Source organism: Ruditapes philippinarum, unplaced genomic scaffold, assembly GCF_026571515.1.
Source record: "Ruditapes philippinarum isolate M1 unplaced genomic scaffold, ASM2657151v2 ctg548_1_1_1_1, whole genome shotgun sequence".
NCBI lineage: Eukaryota > Metazoa > Mollusca > Bivalvia > Venerida > Veneridae > Ruditapes > Ruditapes philippinarum.
The window spans coordinates 173,708-193,632 of record NW_026861361.1 but is presented as its reverse complement, the minus strand read 5'-3'; the positions used below and the strand labels follow the sequence as shown (position 1 = coordinate 193,632).

At 32.8% G+C, this 19,925-nt stretch overlaps 1 protein-coding gene across 1 annotated transcript; it reads right to left on the bottom strand.

The window, feature by feature from the left end:
* Positions 1-236: 236 nt before the first annotated feature.
* LOC132715376 (tripartite motif-containing protein 2-like) lies at positions 237-19,917 on the bottom strand. Its single transcript, XM_060698372.1, has 7 exons — positions 19,835-19,917; positions 15,733-16,312; positions 14,929-15,024; positions 12,849-12,935; positions 5,343-5,489; positions 4,520-4,685; positions 237-2,887 (listed from the first exon to the last, which is right to left on the bottom strand). Exons 2-7 carry the CDS (start codon positions 16,249-16,251, stop codon positions 1,758-1,760), a joined length of 2,145 nt encoding a protein of 714 aa, XP_060554355.1. The 5' UTR covers positions 16,252-16,312; positions 19,835-19,917; the 3' UTR covers positions 237-1,757.
* Positions 19,918-19,925: the final 8 nt, after the last annotated feature.

Here is a 19,925-nt window from a genome sequence, read left to right as displayed (position 1 = left end):
TCGTTCTGTTAAAGGTTAATAGAAGAAATAAAATGTAGGTCTTATTAAATTAGAATTCAGTTATCAATTTATTAATTGTTACCAGATTATCAAAGCATATATTGTCCAGCATTTTGAAATTCCATGTTTATTTGGGAGTACAGTTCAATAAAAAAAAAAATCGACCTACCTACCCACCTTGAAAATTCTGGGTCAGGTTAGTGCAAACAAACATTTTTTTATGGATGGCCCAAGCTAACTAATTATAATGATGATTATATGCTTATATACTCAAGCTTTAACAAAAATGTATACATTAGACTTCAAATGAATTTTCATATAAAATATAATATCAGAATAAAAAGATTTTTCAGCCATTCCCTGACATGCTCTTACGTCTTCTTGGACAAGTTTAATAAATTTTTTAACATATATATTACCACAGATTTAATATTCACAAGACTTAAAACATTTTAATAAGTTTTTATGTCTTGCACATGTTTTTGTATGTTGTATTTTGATATTATGAACAGCATAGTCAACATAAAAGTAACATTTATATATACTACACATGTTAAATATACCAGTGTGAACAGTGTGCTTTTGAGAAGTGTTATATCCCTTTTGTTGATTTAAGTTGAATATACCCAAAAGTCTGCAGAGTTAATGTGAATATACAACTTTACAGTATCAACAGGAATGGTATCATTCTTCAGAATGGTAAACACATGTAATTTTCCTTTTATCATATATACATAAGGAAAATATGAACAAAATCAAAGGAATTATTATTCCTTCAGAATGAGCTTATCATGAATTCAATGTTAATACAGAGACATTTTTGGGGGACTTTGTTTAACGTCACTCCAACACAGTATAGGTCATATTGCGACTTTCCGGCTTTACTGGGAGAAAGACCTCAGGTGCCCCTGTGTGCAGTATTTCAGGCATAAACGGGCACCGGAGTAGAACCACAGACCTTCTGTAAGCTAGCTGTATAGCTTCCTCATATGGAGGAATCCAAAGTCCCTGTCGGGACAGACATGTCAAAGCAACTTAAGCAATATAGATAATCAAACCAGTGATACATATTCTTCAGTTGAAAATGACCATATATTCATCAGAAAACTTAATAAAGAAATACATGTTATGGCTGCTATACAAAGACAAAACATTATATGATAAGAAAATGTTAGTGAAATTTTACAGCTGATTCTAACACGACCCGCATTTTCCCTATTGAACATAGAAGAACCGAAAGTGTGTGTTATTATGCAACAGATGCACAGTTTGACGTTCTATATTTAGACATGTGACGTAATCATTATACACGTGACGTAACCACTAAAAATCTGACGCGCTGACAATAAGTTCAGGAACAAATCGGGCTCAATTTTGCTTAACTATCAAGTACCGCAACATTTATTTGTTAATGTCGTGTTAGAATCGAAATAATATATCCAAATCAGTGATTTTATCGCTTGATTACATCACTGTTTGTCGTTCGGATGGGCATCATTATATCAGTTGGGCTACGCCCTCGTGATATAATTCCTCGCATACCAACTCCAAACAGTGATGTTATTGAGCGATTAAATCACTGTTTGGGCTATATTATTTCTTAATTAACATTAAAATCATAATAATAAATACATTATATAAATAACAAGCTCAGATAGAAACCAGATAACATAATATTTATAGATGAGTGATCTACACTTTTGTTTGACAAATTTCTACTCTTAATCTCAGAATACATAACACATAAACCATTCATCTTATACCTCTGTGACTCTTTTACATTCATCATTTGTACTTTCTTCATGATGAGCTAAATGTAAGTCTAGATTCATTCCTATTGGTTTCTTAGAGAATGGTTTTGGCTGATTGGAAACATTATTATCCTTCGTGGAATTAGTTTCAGTGTGTGTCAAAGATACCGCAGTCATGTCATCCCTATTTACTTGTCTTGTTACAGAAGTATTAACAGGTAATTTTTCTGTGGAATTAGAGTTAACCAAATCTGTTTCAGGTGTAACTAATGAATGTTCACTTTTTTCTTCGTTAGTACTAGATCCCAATTTTTCAGAAAAATGGGTCACAGTAGGAAGTGGCCTGGAAATGTTTTTCTCTTCTTTATGGTCTGTTTCAGAAAATAGTGCATTCAAAGACTTAAGTGAGGGTGAAGAAGTATTTTTTCTTGTTTTTAATTCAGAATCTTCACTGTTGCTGGCAGGTTGCTCCAATGTTTTAAGAGAGGGAGATGATATTGATGGTGACATTGTTCTTCGTCGTGCAACAAACTTGGCAAGAGCTTCAGCATGTGTTGGACTATAGGATTTGTCTCCCTTGTTCAAATCTTTGTCAGAATGGCTCTTTTTTGTTTTCACTGCTGACTTCTGGAACATTTCACCAACATTTCTACCATTCAACTGTGGTGAATTATCCATAGGAAAACTGCTGCGACCTTTGCTTCTTTTTTTATCTTCAAGCTTCAGAGCTTTAAATGTTTCATTTAAATCATCATCACCACTTATAACTGCTGGTTTGTCACTAGAATGCAGTAATTTGATTTCTTCAACAGATTGTGTGACTTCGGTATCTCTCCCAAGTATCATCTCTTTCATTTTAACAGACTCTTTATCTGCTTCTTTGCTGACATGAGGGAAATTTCCATCAATCTCATCAAATGCTTCTCCATCTAGATCAGGTGACCCAGACAAATTCTTTCTCTTTTCTATTTTCTTCTTGTTACCTTCACTTGATCTATCAGTCCTAGCTTGTTTAGGTGAAGGGCTTTGAGCTAATTTAACAGATTCTACTCTGACTTTTTTAGCACGTTGCCCTTCATCAGACACTATAATGTCTGTCTGTATTCCTGTATCTTTTAACTTTGTCTTTTCTGTTTCTGTTGCAAAAAAGAAATGAAAATTTATTAAATGAGAAAATAAGTAAGCTGCAAAGCATTAAAAATTTATCTCAATACTTCATAGACAATGTTTCTTTGTCAACAATAAAGGAATAACTTTGAAGAAAAAAATTGGATAACAAGAATCAGTCAAGACTGCCAAACCTGAGAAAAGTTATAAAAAAATTCATTTAACCTTTTACCGCATGAGCATATTGTGAAAAATGTCCGTTTTCACTGAAAAGCCTCCTGTTACTAGTTCAAACTGCTATGAAATTATGAAAAATGCTTCAATACTGATGAAACTTGGCACAAATGTTGACTGTTGAGATAGAGTAAAAGTCTTTTCAGAGCGTTGGTTACACGTTACCTTAAGATTGACCTGAGGCAATTTTTGGCCTATAACATGTTCAAAAATTTCTTGGCGATGAGGGGGGCTACTGCCACCTTTCATGGCAACCTCTTGATGTACCTTTTTAATAGGGGGTGGCGCGGAAAAAGTGATCACTTTTTTAACAACATTTCTCAAATGAAAAACCGTGTTAGGGGCCTAAATAGTGCATTTTTTACTGTTTGAGGCAAAAGAAGGGGGGGGGGGGGCGGCGAAACGTCGTCATAACACGTCTATTTGAGGTAAAAGGTTAAATACAACAAAGGGCTATCACCTCAAAAAGTACTCAGTTTGTATATGACAGCTATTTACACCTGAAATTTCAAGTTGATAACTCTAAACACTTTGTGACAAAAAAGTGTAAAAATTGGCTTAAAAAGAATGATGTGACTTTTTATTATTCTTGTGCACTGCACTCCTCCTTAATAAGAACAAGATCTACCTACCAATAAAGTATCAAGTTGATACTTAAAACACTTTTTGCTATGTTCTGGACAAAGCATGAAAAATTATGAAGGGCAATAACTCAAAAATTATTAAAATGAGACTAATCATTCTTGTGTACTCCATTCTTAATATGATCTATTCACCTGTGAAGTTTCAAGTTGATATCTCATATATATGCTCCAAACAATAATGAAAATGAAAAAAAAATACAAAAAAACCACAACAAAGGGCAATACCTTAAAAGCAATAAAGGGAATACTTATTATTATTGTTTCAATTTGATATTTCAAATACTTTTTGAGTTACACTCCTGAGAAAAATGTGGGACCGTAGGACGAATGGAGACTATAAACATACCATGCTGCCTATTTGGCAAATGTTTCATACGATATAGGAAATGGTTGACAGCCTGATATGAGCCCTGAGAAGGAAATTTGCCTGGATGCTATAACCTTAGGCCATGTTCCAGAGTAGGCATTATGCAATTATGCCATGTTCCAAAGATGAGATTATGCAAGTACACTTTACCTTCGTCTCAATAAGCTTCTGACTGAACCTTTTATCTTATTTTCTTATGTATAAATGTTTGGATCTAATCATCTTAACCCTAAGCCTGCTGGCAGCAACAGATTCTTACCATGTGACCAGGCAGTGCACGTGTGTTGGCAGATCATGGTCTGCACTGTTCAATATTCAGTTGGTACATATTTTGAGCATTTTTACCCAGATTGAAAGACGGACAAGTCTATTCACGATTTAGCCTTATAAGGTTATAAGCCTATAATTTGTCTTACTTGGTGTTTCACATTGCCAGTAGAGTGTCTGGATAGTATTAGTGACTGGTTGAGTGTCCATGTCCCAGTTTGGCATCTCAGTATGTGACATATGGAAGGTCTGTAGACATTCAGGTATATCAAAAGACAAGACTGCTCTCAGTTGTACACATGTGTCCTTCATTAACTAATATATAAAAACATTCATCAAAGTACAATGTATATTATAATGTAATATTCTATACAATTTAAACTGCCATTTACCAATAGCAAGCAGTAATAAAATTGTAGAGTTAAAAGTTAAATAGCAAATTTTCAAGATTATGTAACATAGTTACATTAAAAAATGATGGGGATATTTAATTATATCAAAGTAATTAATAGTTTCCAGCAAAAGAAACAAGAGCCACCCTTAAGCAGGGACAACACTAGCCTTTTTCGTATTTCAAAGGCAAATACATCAGAAGAACGTTGTAGTTTTCAAAGAAACATATTTTTGTGTACAGAAATACAGATTATTATTCAACATGTCAATGTTGCCATTAGTGTTTCCTTTATCAAAGTATGAATCAAATCTGTCCATTAATAACAAAGAAATGGCAATTTGAGCAAAATTCAATAACTTGACCATGTAGGTCAAGATGAAATTAAGGTCAAGATCAAACTTTAAATAATTCAACATTTTGGTTTGGTAATTTATGACTTGCATTGCTTCACTTCACATAAAATATATTTGTATATTTAAATATACAAAAGATGGATATTCAAATAATTAAACCATATATATAAACATTGAAACATGTACTAATTCATACTATCTCATGAAGTATAACATAAAAATCACCTTTAACTGAAGAGTAGGATTTTTTGTGTTACGTATGTTAGACAGTTTTTTCATCAGTTCTTGTATGTTAGTCTTGACAGCACGACATTTTTCAAGTTCAACAGTAACTGGTAGCTGCCTTGTTTGCATTTCATTATCCAGTGTATGCTGTAAAGTAATATCAGAATTATTAGTTTATACAGAAAGTTTTTTCACTGCAATAAGCTTCTAAACAAACACTTGAATCTGTCCATAGAACCATCAGTATTCAACAAATGTAAAGTTTCATGATCAAGGAAACAATGGATTGCTCTTATGGGGCCAGCAATCCCTAACTACTAGACCTAAGCCACAATACATGTACAAGTATTATTTACTTAAACATTTCAAATAAATGTAATTATGATAAATGCTAATTTTTGTAAAAATGAAGTTTATAATCAGGACCATAAATTATATTGGTAAAGAAATTCTTAGTAATTAATGTATGAATTATGATTAGATAAGACCTTGAGCTAAAATTCCATATTTATAGCCTAAAGTCTTTTTATATCCAATAATGACATTATATCTAACAAGTAAACTTTAGCCTCCTGGGCTGTGGAAATACCAATTTTTCCCCTGTCAAAAGGCAAGTGTATTTATAGGTGTTCTTTTTCTGGTTACTTCCCTTGGATTGAGCTAATTCACAAGGAATGCTATTTTAATTTTAAAGTTTTGCTTTTTCGAGGTGTAAATTGGACAATATCTTTCAAAGTTAAACTTTACAAAATAATTTTGTGAGACGTTTTTATGTGATATTTTTAAGTACAATGTACTTTACTTTCATATGAATTATATTGCAATTTTATATTTGGTAAATACAAAAATAAATAAGACGAAAGTATACATATACAAAATGTTTATATGAGCCGCGTCATGACAAAACCAAAACCAACATAGTGGGTTTGCGACTAGCATGGATCCACACCAGCCTGTGCCTCAGTGCAGTCTGATCAGGATCCATCCTGTTCGCTATCAGTTTCTCTACTTGTTATAGGGTTTGTAAGCAAACAGCATGGATCCTGATCAGACTGCGTGGATGCGCAGGCTGGTCTGGATCGATCCTGGTCGCAAATCCATTATGTTGGTTTTGTCATGGCGCGGCTCATATACATATACATGATAAGTAAAATCAACATTAGAAATTTAAGAAAAAAAACTAGCAATGTGTCCATAGGACACGGGTGCCCCCACACTCCACTTTTTTGTCAATCTTATGACTTTAAGTCAAATATTTTTTAGGCTACATGTGCCACAAGTTAAAAACTAAAAATCGTTTACTAAGTCAATGACAAGAACTTGACAAATACTGAATAAATCCACAAGCAAACCTCATGGTGCATAAGTACATGGCTGACCAACATTCTTGTAAACTTTCAGACCATAGGTCAAATATTTTTTGAGTTATGCATGAACAAGTTGAAAATTGCAAATTTATACTAAGTGAGGGGCAATAACTTAACAAAACTGAAAAAAAATCCACATGCAAAACCCCAGGTGCATAGCTTCACAGTGATGTTGATCATTATTCCTGTAAAGTTGGTTGATTCTAACTCAAGCACTCGAGGAACAAATAACACAACATAATGGAACAGTTTTCACTAAGTCAAGGGCAATAAATCTGACAAAACAGAATAAATCCACAAGTGAAACCCCAGGTGCACAACTTCACATGCTGAGCAACATTCCTGTAAAGTTTCATGACACTAGATCAAATACTTTTTGAGTTACGTGCGACACAAGTTGAAAATTGTAAATTTTTACTAAGTCAGGGGCAATAACTCTAAAAATACTAAATAAATCCAGAAGAAAATACCCAGGTGCACAACTTCACATGCTGATCAACATTTCTATAAAGTTGTATGACACTAGGTCTTTTTTGAGTTACGTGCAAAACAAGTAAAAAATTGTAAATTTTTACTAAGTCAAGGGTAATAACTCTAAAAATATTAAATATATCCACACGAAAACACCCAGGTGCACAACTACACATGCTGATCAACATTTCTATAAAGTTTCAAGACTCTAGGTCAAATACTTTTTGAGCTATGTGCGACACAAAAGAGAACGGACAGACGGACGGAAGGACGGACAGACTCGCAAAGTGGTACTTATGTGACTTTTCCTTTGATCTTTTTGGCCATTTTTAGTCACACAAGGCTTAAAAAAAGACACACAAGTAAAAACGGAATGAATAGGATCAAAGAGAATTTACTGTTACCCACGGTAAATCTAAATGCCCCCCCCCCCCCCCCCCCACACACACACAAAAAAAAAAATTTATGGTTCTTCCTTTTAGTTTAAGACTTTTGACAGATACATGTATATGGTCCAGTATATATCGTTGTAAATATATTCAACCAAACCCATCATTCAGGCATTCACAACCATATTTGAAAAGGGGTGATCTCTCGGAAACATGAACATTAAAATTGAAGACTCTGTTTGATTTAGTCTGTTTATGAAAATCTTTTTAACTTGAAAATCCCACACAATTCGTCGCCCTAATTCCATAATGATGTAAGTCGTGTTTTTACCATTTTGAGAAAATCGACTTCAAAGTTTTAACAGGCTATATCTTCACACTTACTCAACCAATTTTAATATAAAATATATCATAGAGTGCAGAATTATTTTAACTGTTACACTTTTAATTACGAAGAAGTTCCTGTAGATAGTTATTTTGAAAATCAAAATTAAAAAAATTAAAAATCACTGAAAAATATATTTTATTGACAAAAATACGAGAACCATAATGCTGTATTCAGTTACAGCAATGTGACCCTAAAATATCATTGACATTTAGGAGTTACAACAGTGTGAAATAATGACTATTTAACTGTTTTATACTGAAATTATATTAAATTTAGACGTAACTAGAAATTGAATGCTTTAACGAATAGTCTAGATCCACATTTATTTAGGCACCACAGAGCATGGAATGTAATCAGGATCAAAACAGTAAATTTAGTCTTAAAAGTCAATCATAGAAATCCAGACAATGCGGTGAAGTGTGAATAGCCACGAACAGGCATTTTAAGGTTGAAATTGAACTCGGGCTTCATTATCTTATGACCATTTACATGAAATAATGAGCCTTGCAAATAAACAAAAAAATAAGATATTACTGATTTGTAAATGTATCACATTGAGTTAAAACAAAACGAAAACAAAATTTAGAAACATCGTCATTGTATTGATATTTACCACATTAAATAGCAAAACTTTTATCATATGATATGCTATTTTTACATTAAGACTGTACACTATAAAATATTTGGAATTCAGATTTACTTTTGGTTTCGTTTATTATATCATTAATTCATTCCAAATTCAATTTTGAATACCTGTAGCTTGCAGACAAACAGCATGTTGAACATAATTTGACTTACAAAACACACAAAAATGTTTGAAAGATGTAACTGCTTAAGCTTTGAAAAACAACATCAACAATGAGTTCCTTTCTCTGTAACATAAAAAAGAATAAACCTATGTATTTTACTTTTCTAAGAACAGCATTACTTAATGTTTTGTTTTCAAAAAAATGAAAAATATGAAACACAACTCAAAGCTCACAAATTTTCAAAGATGCTACAGATCTGGATATGGTGTTTCAATGAACTACTGTACTTCAATTACTACATGTATTTATATATAAAGTGGCATACAACTTCTTTACATACAATAACAATTAAGTATACGTTTGCTTTTAATGTTTTTAACTGAACTGTTTACATCAATAACTCATTCGTATAAAAGCAATGCTCAATATCTAAGAGTTTCAGTCAAATATTAATTCTATTTTACTTCAACAAACGTTTGATGAAACAAATATGACAATTTAAAGATTTCTTAATGTTTTTATATGGTCTTAAGACTTTGTAACATTTCTTCACAAAATCATTCTTTTCTACGTTTCAATCGAATGAAAATTTTTAACCATACATTTTTTTCTTTTTAAAAAATAGTTTTTGTAATGGATAATTTTCAGTTCAAAGGTTAATTCAAATCACTTGATAATAACAGGTAGAACTAGACCTATCACTGAAGGTGATTAATACCCCCACCAGCAACTTTGAATTTTGAAAAAAAAGTAGACTGAAGAAAAATTTGAACAAAAACTATCAACTGTGTACAAAGAAATATTTCAATTAATTGTAATCACAACTGGGGTCTTGAAATAAGCTTGCTATACACCAAGTTTGATTACAATATCTCATTCCTAACTCTAGTTATTGTCCGAAAACCATTTTTCTATTTTTAATAACACTATAACGGTGACCTTGACCCTAGGGGGTCCAAATGCACTACCAACCCAGGTCTTCATATAAGCTTCCTATACACCAAATAAGATTATAATATCTCATTCCTAACTCTAGTTATTGTCCGAAAAGCATTTTTCTATTTTTTCGTAACGGTGACCTTAACCTTGACCCCAGGGGGTTCAAATGCAATACCAACCAAAGTCTTCATATAAGCTTGCTAAACACCAAGTTTGATAACAATATCTCATTCCTAACTCTAGTTATTGTCCGGAAACCATTTTTCTATTTTTAGTAACACTCTAACGGTGACCTTGACCCTAGGGGGTCCAAATGCAATACCAACCAAGGTCTTCATATAAGCTTTCTTTACACCAAATTAGATTACAATATCTCATTCCTAACTCTAGTTATTGTCCGAAAACCATTTTTCTATTTTTCCTAACGGTGACCTTGACCCCAGGGGGTTCAAATGAAAAACCAACCCAGGTCTTCATATAAGCTTGCTATATGCCAAGTTTGATAACAATATCTCAATCCTAACTTTAGTTATTGTCCGGAAACCATTTTTCTATTTTAGTAACGGTGACCTTGACCTTGACCCCAGGGGGTCCAAATGCAATACCAACCCAGGTCTTCATATAAGCTTGCTATACACCGAGTTTGATTACAGTATCTCATTCCTAAGTCAAGTTATTGTCCGGAAACCATTTTTCTATTTTTAGTAACAGTGACCTTGACCTTGACCCCAGAGGGCCCAAATGCAATACCAACCCAGGTCTTCATATAAGCTTGCTATACGCCAAGTTTGATAACAATATCTCATTCCTAACTCTAGCTATTGTCCGGAAACCATTTTTTCTATTTTTAGTAACAGTGACCTTGACCTTGACCCAAGAGGGCCCAAATGCAATACCAAACCCAGGTCTTCATATAAGCTTGCTATACGCCAAGTTTGATAACAATATCTCATTCCTAACTCTAGCTATTGTCCGGAAACCATTTTTTCTATTTTTAGTAACAGTGACCTTGACCTTGACCCAAGAGGGCCCAAATGCAATACCAAACCCAGGTCTTCATATAAGCTTGCTATACGCCAAGTTTGATAACAATATCTCATTCCTAACTCTAGCTATTGTCCGGAAACCATTTTTCTATTTTTAGTAATGGTGACCTTGACCTTGACCCCAGGGGGTCCAAATGCAATACCAACCCAGGTCTTCATATAAGCTTGCTATATACCAAGTTTGATAACAATATCTCATTCCCAACTCTAGCTATTGTCCGGAAACCATTTTTCTATTTTTAGTAACGGTGACCTTGACCTTGACCCCAGGGGGTCCAAATGCAATACCAACCCAGGTCTTCATATAAGCTTGCTATATGCCAAGTTTGATAACAATATCTCATTCCTAACTCTAGCTATTGTCCGGAAACCATTTTTCTATTTTTAGTAACGGTGACCTTGACCTTGACCCCAGGGGGTCCAAATGCAATACCAACCGGAGTTTCCACATAAGGTTGCTATATACCAAGTTTGATTACAATACCTCATTCCAAACTCTAGTTATCGTCCGGAAACCATGATGTGGACCGACCGACGGACCGACGGACCGACCGACTGACAAGCTGACTCCTATATACCCCCCCTTAACTTCGTTTGTGGGGGTATAATTACCTTACGAGTTGGAAGTAGATGTACAAGAATTATTTTTAACTTAGAAACTTAGATTAATTTTGCTTTGCATGTTCCAATTACATAATAAATTTCAGCATAAGATTGAAAATGATTATGTTGACAAAAAGGTATAGACTTACACCCTGATTTATGCAAAATAGCTGAGTAGGTGGCATTTTGTTTAATAAGTATTTGTTGTGCAAATGACGTCTCTTATTCAACGCTAAATGGTGCATCTGAGACAACTCTCAGCTTTTAAACTTTTGTTATAGGGATATTGTCAACTTTAACCCACCATATAGTCTTTGACGTTTGGACGTACTGTTTTAAGAACACAAACGAGTGATGTAGGACTGAACACTTCTGCCATTTTAAAAGTGTTTTGTCTTTCTTTCTATATGACAGTGGGTATTGTTAACCACTCTGGATTGCATAATGCCTTGGACAGCAAAACTTTTGATATTTTTGTGATCGTTATATGAAAGTGCAGAATTTTGAAATTATGAAAATTATGAAATTATGAATTATGAAATAAACATGAAGTAAACACCACCTAATTTAACATCAGTTATGAGTGGTAAAGTTATATGTGTAAATTTTATTCGAATCACTTAGCACCAGTACGGTAATTTGTCTTATATAGTTAAAGACAAAATGTAACAATGGCAGTAGTATGTTTCTCATTTGATGAGTTTTGTTTGTAAGTTAAAAGTATAAACAATCTAATGCAAAACCTGTACGTATTTAATCTGAATATGTACAATGTAACATTGATCAACCAATCATATAATCAATCACATATCAAGTTATGAACAGCTGATACTTGTGAATATTGAAAGTTTGTATCATTTTATCCGATTTCCATGCTATCCAAATTTCATAACACAGCATGGTGCTTTGAATTTAGCTCAAGTTTTAAGAGTAGTTATTATTTATTTTTAAGGTTTGAAACAGTTCAATAAAATATTAATATATAGATAATTAGATAACATCTAAAGCAAAACACTTACATGTTATCAAGAAACATAAAACGTAAAATGTTATTCCTGATACCTTGAAAAATCTGCCATTTTGTCAAAATAGCATCACGTGACTAGAATCTTAACAAACTATTGGTTAAGAAGTTACGATATTATGGACTGTATTTTTACCACAATTTTTGGACTTACAGCACTCTGACCCATTCAATATATTGTTACAGGCAAGAACCAGAGTGATGTTGTTTTTACCATTAGACAGAGCAAAAAATTACGAACATTTTGATACCAAACACTCATTTTTTTCAAAATTGGAGTTACAACACTCTGGAATTAGGGCGACGAATTGCCTTTTTTTAAAATAGTTACAGCAGTATTGTATGAAATTAATACAATATACAATTAGAATCAAAGTTAGGTAGTTTTAAAAATTTTCTAAAATTTTCTGCAAAATGCCGAATAATTTTTCCCCGATTTAATTAAGCCAGGGGCATTTTCCCAAGTAACTAGAAAGGCCTTGCTTAAAGGTATTATGATATACCAAATGATCACTGAAAAAAAAATTTACTTTCAGTTGCTCTTGTTGCTGACGAATGAGAGACATCAATAATGATATTTGGTGTTCTAGTCTTTTGCTAACATGTTCTTGATTATCCTGTCAATATAAAAAGTTACACATATACACATATAAGATAAGTAACTTCATGTAATTGCTATTAAATATGTTCTTCATAAACATTAAGTTTAACATCTGGATGTTGCATGTACATATTTATAACTCTTAAAAGTAGAATTTTTTTTTCAATTTATAGCATAGAGTCAGTAAAGTTTTGGTTCTTCTGTCCGGTATGAGATATATTCTGATTACTTAATGATGCTGTGAGCCAAAGTTCAAGCTGTGAAAACAAGAAGTTGTGTTAATGAAACAAAATCTATATAACACATTTTAAATTTTTTCTTTTTAATTTTTAAAACTCAAAAACAATTTTTACATTAACCAACATTTATTTCACAATTGAGCATGAAAACATATGCTTAAAAACTATCAAAAACAAGAGCCCGGTTTGAGCTGGGTGATGCTCCCCAAGTAGGTTTTGGACACAGGAAAGTACACCTCTTGTAGTTACAGAGTTAATATGTCCCTGGAAAAAGGTTCAAAGTGCAATAATTCCAAAATAAGGCAAGGCAGAGTTATTGTTCCTTGCACTGCACTTCTAATCAATGCGATCTATCAACCTACAAAGTTTCTTGTTGATACCTCTTATGGTTTCCGAGTTATGTCCCGGACAAAGTTCAAAATGTAAAAATGAACAAAGGGCAATAACTACAAAATTTGGCAAGGCAGAGTTCAAGTTCTTGTGCACTGCACATCTACCCATTGAGATCCATCTACCTACAAAGTTTCATGTTGATATCTCTTGTAGTTTTAGAGTTATTTCCCGGACAAGATTTTTTTAAAAGGGGAGATAATTCAAAAATTGGGCAAAACAGAGTTATGTTTTTTTTTGTACTGCACTTTTACTCAATGAGATCTATCTACCAACAAAGGTTCATGTTGATATCTCTTATAATTTTAGAGTAATGTCCCAGACAAAGTTCAAAGAGTAAAAATAAACAAAGGGCAATAACACCAATATTAGGCAAGGCAGAGTTATGATTCTTGTGCACTGCACATCTACCCATTGAGATATATCTACCTACAAAGTTTCATGTTGATATCTCTTATAGTTTTACAGCTATGTCCTGGACAAGATTTTTCCAAAAGGGGAGATAATTAAAAAATGAGACTTAACAGAGTTATGGTTCTTTTGCACTGCACTTCTACTCAATGAGATCTATCTACCTACAATATTTCATCTTGATATCTCTTATAGTTTTAGCGTTATGTTCCAGACAAAGTTCAAAGTGTTAAAATTAACAAAATTAACTCCAAAATTAGGTGAAAAAGAGTTATGGTTCTTGTGCACTGCACATCTACCCATTGAGATCTATTCACCTACAAAGTTTCATGTTGATATCTCTTATAGTTTTAGAGTTATGTCCCGGACAAGATTTTTCTATAAGGGGAGATAATTCAAAAACCAGGCAAAAAGAGTTATGGTTCTTTAACACTGCACTCCCCCTCAATGCCCTCTACCACAGTATGAAGTTTAAAAAAATTATCTCTAAGGGTTTTCAAGTTATGCTCCGGACAAGACAACGGCCGGACGTTCTCACAGGACAGTAATTATGTGGCTACTCTATTGTTCTCTCTATTGTTCTTTTTAGCCACGCAAAAGAAAATAGCCACATAAAAGCATTACGGAATGAATGACATCAAAGAGAAAGAACAGTTACCTATTGTCCCTCTAGCCACATAATTACTCTCCTGTGAGTGCGGACAGACAGACGGACGGACGTTCTCACAAAATGGTACTTAAGTGACTTTTCCTTTGATCTTTTTGGCCATTTTTAGTCACACAAGGCTTAAAAAAAGACACACAAGTAAAAACGGAATAAATAGGATCAAAGAGAATTTACTGTTACCCATTGTTCTCTAAGTCACACAAGTACCTCTGGGTTCGTAAGGACAGACGGACAAGGTGGCGACTATATGCTCTCCCTTCGGGAAGCATAAAAACATTGGAAAGATAATTATTGAAATGTACCTGTATTCCACATAGAATACCTTCAAGTTGATTTATCTTATCATTTAATGGTATCAATTCCTTCTTTAACTTTGTCAAAACATCTGCCACCTCTGTCTGCAACAAACATACAAGACGCTGTCTTTTTCTATTCAATAAATTTATTATATGCTTACAACAAAAATGTCAAGGCAGCAATTTGTTCATTCATACTTCAAAAATAAATTTCTGTTAGTTTTATGAGCAATCCTACTTGATTTAAAATGGGGTGAACATTTTGTTATTTCTAACAGTTGAGAGACCTCAGGAGTAGCTGCACACAGACATTTAAACATGTGCAACCTTCATTGTATATTTCTTTATGTTTGTTCAACAACATGTACATCAAGTTTTATTAAAAATTCAGAATTATATAGCTTTGGATGAATGCACCAAAACAATATACCGTAAAATTCCTAATAAACGCCCCTCCCCTAATAAAAGCCCCCCCCCCCCGGCTTTTTAATGTGGAAAAAAATCTGCTCATGAGTGGTGAACTCTTTAATAAATCCGTATTTTTATTCAAATCCTTCAGAATCCATTTTATTTCATAGTAAACACCAAAATGTATCACATGAACTTTAAAATCTGAACACATTTTAATGTTATTACCAACCCATGTTACACTAAATGTATTTTCAATGATTTTTGGATTTAGGAAAAACGTGTTGTAATAATAGCCCCCCTTTTGGAAAATGTTTAGCCCCCAGGGGCGTTTAATAGGAATTTTACGGTACTTCTTTTTTTTTTACAGGCTCTAGCATACATTTATAGCTTTGCTCTCACCTGATATGATATTGCTGCATGTTTTAAAGAACCAACTCTGTGTTTAGCCTTGTATGACTGATGATTAAATCTTTCACATTGTACACAAATAGAGACACTGCAACTATCACAGAATCTATCCTCTGTTTTATCATGCATTTTACATATAGTTGGTGTAACTTCCAGGTCAGTATTCCATGAACTGTCAAATACATCAACTGGTGAACAAGTTTTATATAATTCTACAATACTTTCCAAAGCTTTATTTGACATTAAACCCTCTTTAGTAACTCTGTTGATACTTATTGGTGCTTGGCAAATTGGACAATTGAACGAGTTGGGCGGACCGATACTTATAAAACTGAAGTGCATTCCATTTTCTATTATTCCGTAGACACACTCCTTGCAGAAGTTATGACCACATGTTAACATAACTGGTGATTTAAATAATTCAAGACAAATTCCACAGATTAATTCTCCATCTATTCTTTGCATCAATGTTGTTGTGAAACTCCCAGAGTTCCCTGCCGCAGAAGCCATTTTGTTTTGGTTATTACATGTACATATGTCCAAAACTTTTTGTCAGTGCATCTGTTTCAACCTATAAATAGAATATAGATATTGTAACTTTTATTGTTTCTTCTCAAATTTGAAATAGAATAAACATTGTGACTGAATGGAAATTAAAACATTATTAAGATAATCCTTCAATGTTTCCTGTTGTAACTTATACATATGTGACTAAGGGTTTTCTCTGAAGTTAAGATCCTTAAATGTCCTTAAACTTAATGTGGGCAAAAAGAATCACTGTCTCATTTATTGCCTGTTTATTAAAATTTTGTTAAATGTCCTTAAACTGGGCAAAAGTATCAATGTATCATTTATTTCATTTCTATCTAATTTTCATTCAATGTGTATAGTTTATTACAAGCAAAAGCACCAGTCCTGTTGCCTCTATAAACACATTAAAAGATATATTGCAACAAGCTTATGTGATTCACCTTGTATTAATTCTTGAGATGAAGTAGAAGCATTTACCCTCAAACTGATTTATTTCCTTATCAGACTGGATTTAGCCAGTTTCAGATTATCATTACATGACATATTATACGTCAAAAATATTTGAGTCAACATTTTTTTGTCATATTAATAATGGCTTTACTTACAATTAATGCAGCAGTCATATAAATACAATAGAGATCTCTTGAAATCTTGATCTATTACTCTCAAATTATTTTTGAAACCATGCAAAAATTATTAAGCGAGCCGGAGGTAAATTCAACCAGCTACATGATGCTGTAGAGATTATACAATGTACAAATGTAGGTATAGGCCACTTCCAACATCCTTACTGTTAAAGCAGCAGGCCTCCATATTAATGGTTATTTTCATGAAAAGGGCTAGGTTCAGCAAGAAAAATTGCCCTGTGTCAGAAATTTATCAAATTTCAGTAAAAGTTCATATTTTTGTGCTTAATCAGAAACAAGAACACACTTTGCGATTATTTTATTTATTTGGTTACCATAGCAACCAAGCTAAATTCAGCATTTTTTTCAGTTTCTAACATGTTTCGGTCTCATAATATTGTTTTTTTTATTCTCAAATACGCCAACTTATTTTCCTTCCAGCTTTTGTAAGGTTGGTGTTGATATTAAAGCACTAAATGAATTCATTAACGAAAAATTCCATGGTAACTTAAACAATTTTAATATCTTTGACACTGCAAAACAGCGAAATTTACAGAATTGCTTACATTATTGCAATTTGGACTATTGTTAATTTTATCAAATGAATAAACTGTAAGCTCTTAGTACAATGGTAGATTTAACATATTTTTTGCACAATATGGAATGTGATTGTTTCGATGGTCACAATGTTGCTATGGAAATATGAACAAGTTTTACAAACTTGACATATTTTCGAAGCATAGAGGAATTATAACAGATATGGCGGCATTTAACCATGACCATACTTTTTTTTTTAAACATTTGAGTGTATTGTCTTCATACTTGGCGACAACAATCTTTGGGACAGGACCTTTAAGTAGACTAGACTAAACTTGACCTTTATTTATAAATGACCTTGACCTTTAAGGTCAATTGTCTATATTTGGCTTTTATTTTTTTTCTTATTTTTGCTATAAGTAGCTATTTCTTTGTTAATTTTAAATGAATTATCTTCTAACTTAAACACAATAATCTTTTAGGATAGAATCGCAAGCTAACTAGACAAGACATTGACCTTCTATCATAAATGACCTTGATCTTGAAGGACAAATATTATTTGTTTTTGTATCAGACTTTAACTTTGTTATTTATAAATGGATTAACTTCATATTTAGAAATAACATCTTCTAACTAAGGACCTTCATGAATATTAAACTCAAATTGACGTTGACTCATTTTTGACCTTGAAGGTCAAATTATAGAATTTTCACTACTTATATATATTGCTTTAATTGACTGTAACTTGCTTATTAATCAATGGAATATCTTCATACTTGGAAAAGTCCATCTTATTGGCTGAACTGCATTGACCTTGAGTTTTCAATGATATTGACCGTCAAGGTCATACAATTGAATTATGGTTAAGTTGTCATAATTTTGTTATTTATCTACAGATTTGTATCATACAACACTTGTGACCAAACGGACATGTTGAATGATTTAGATATGACCGTGACCGTCGTATGATTGATTTTTTATTATAATTTCTTTTTTCATTTTATTTATGGAAATCATTCATACTTGAACAAAACAACAAGTATTACTAGACAGATCTTTCAAGCTTTGAAAAAAAGGAACAACACTTTTTTATTTATTTTTCTTTTTAAAGATTTGTTTAAACCATTTATTTGTCTGCTTTTAGAAAAAGTATAAAAGTCAAGCGTGCCCCACTAGCTCTTGTTTCACAAAGTTTAATGTAAATACTTAATAATTCACATGGTCACCATATTCAATGTATTGAACCTTTACAAATAATGCATTTGATTTTCAGAAGTTTTCACTCTTGGTTTAGGACATAAAAATTCAGTTCTATGATTTGAGGAAAAGTGAGAAAAATATTTAGAAGAAATTCAAAAGAAAGAGGTTACACTATTTTAGAGAGTTGACGATTAAAGCAGCATGCCTCCATTGAAATATAGTTGCATATAATTAAAAAAATAACCATTAATCACCCATAACATGTTAATTATTACTCGAATCTTGAATCTTTCTACTTTTCCTAAAGTTTAGTAAATTTTTCTCAAGTTTGAATTTATCAAAATATTTTCACTCATGAGGCATGCTGCTTTAAAATATTATAACCCTTTAGCAATGTGACTGATTTATGACAATCATCACTGTTCAAGTCAATATTAAGTGATAAAGATGTAAAAGCATCAGAAAAGATTTGCCATGACGAGGATCAAAACTTACATGATAAAATGATAATGCTCAGCTCTAAAGCATTGATTCCCTAAAGTGTACTTATATACATGTAAATAGGTAGGTGCATGCACTCAACTCAGAGTCAACTGTTTCATTCAAATAAAATGGGGTACATCTGATTACCACAAAGGTAGAGCATTGAACTGTGAATCTGGCAACCCTGGTTTGATTCTTGGAGGCAGGTCACTCGTTTAGTCTCAATATTTCGACTGCAAGACCGACCGATTTTATAACCTGATTTTTCATAGATGTCTGTCTTCGAAAGGGCGATCATCATCTATATAATAAAAATCACTAAAGCGCACAATTTGTTGGGCTAGTCACTCGTTGTGATTGATCATGAAATACTTTTAATGGTCATTCGCGCTGCACCTCTGCTATTGCAAGGTATAGGGAACAATAGGGCTGTGGCCCAGTGTTGGGTTCTTGTAAATTATAATCCTCTTATCCGGTTCTAGGACAAAAATGTATATTTTTGGTCCCAGTCCGATTAGGCCTACTGTATCATGCTAGTATGAAATTGGAATAAAATGAAAGTACACCAGTTTATATGAACGTTTGTTATGCGTCCTTTGTCTGTTATGCTAGATATCGACGCAATAAAAATAGAATCAATTACACTTATAGTTTACTACATGGTATTCTAAATATTAGAACATCTTTTATTTGAGAAATAAAATTAATAATTTTACATGTAAACATCTTCGGATTTTCCCAAATTTCCCTCCACTTTCGGTTTGAAATCAGACTGGCTCAAATTTTTGTCTGATTCGTAAACCAGTC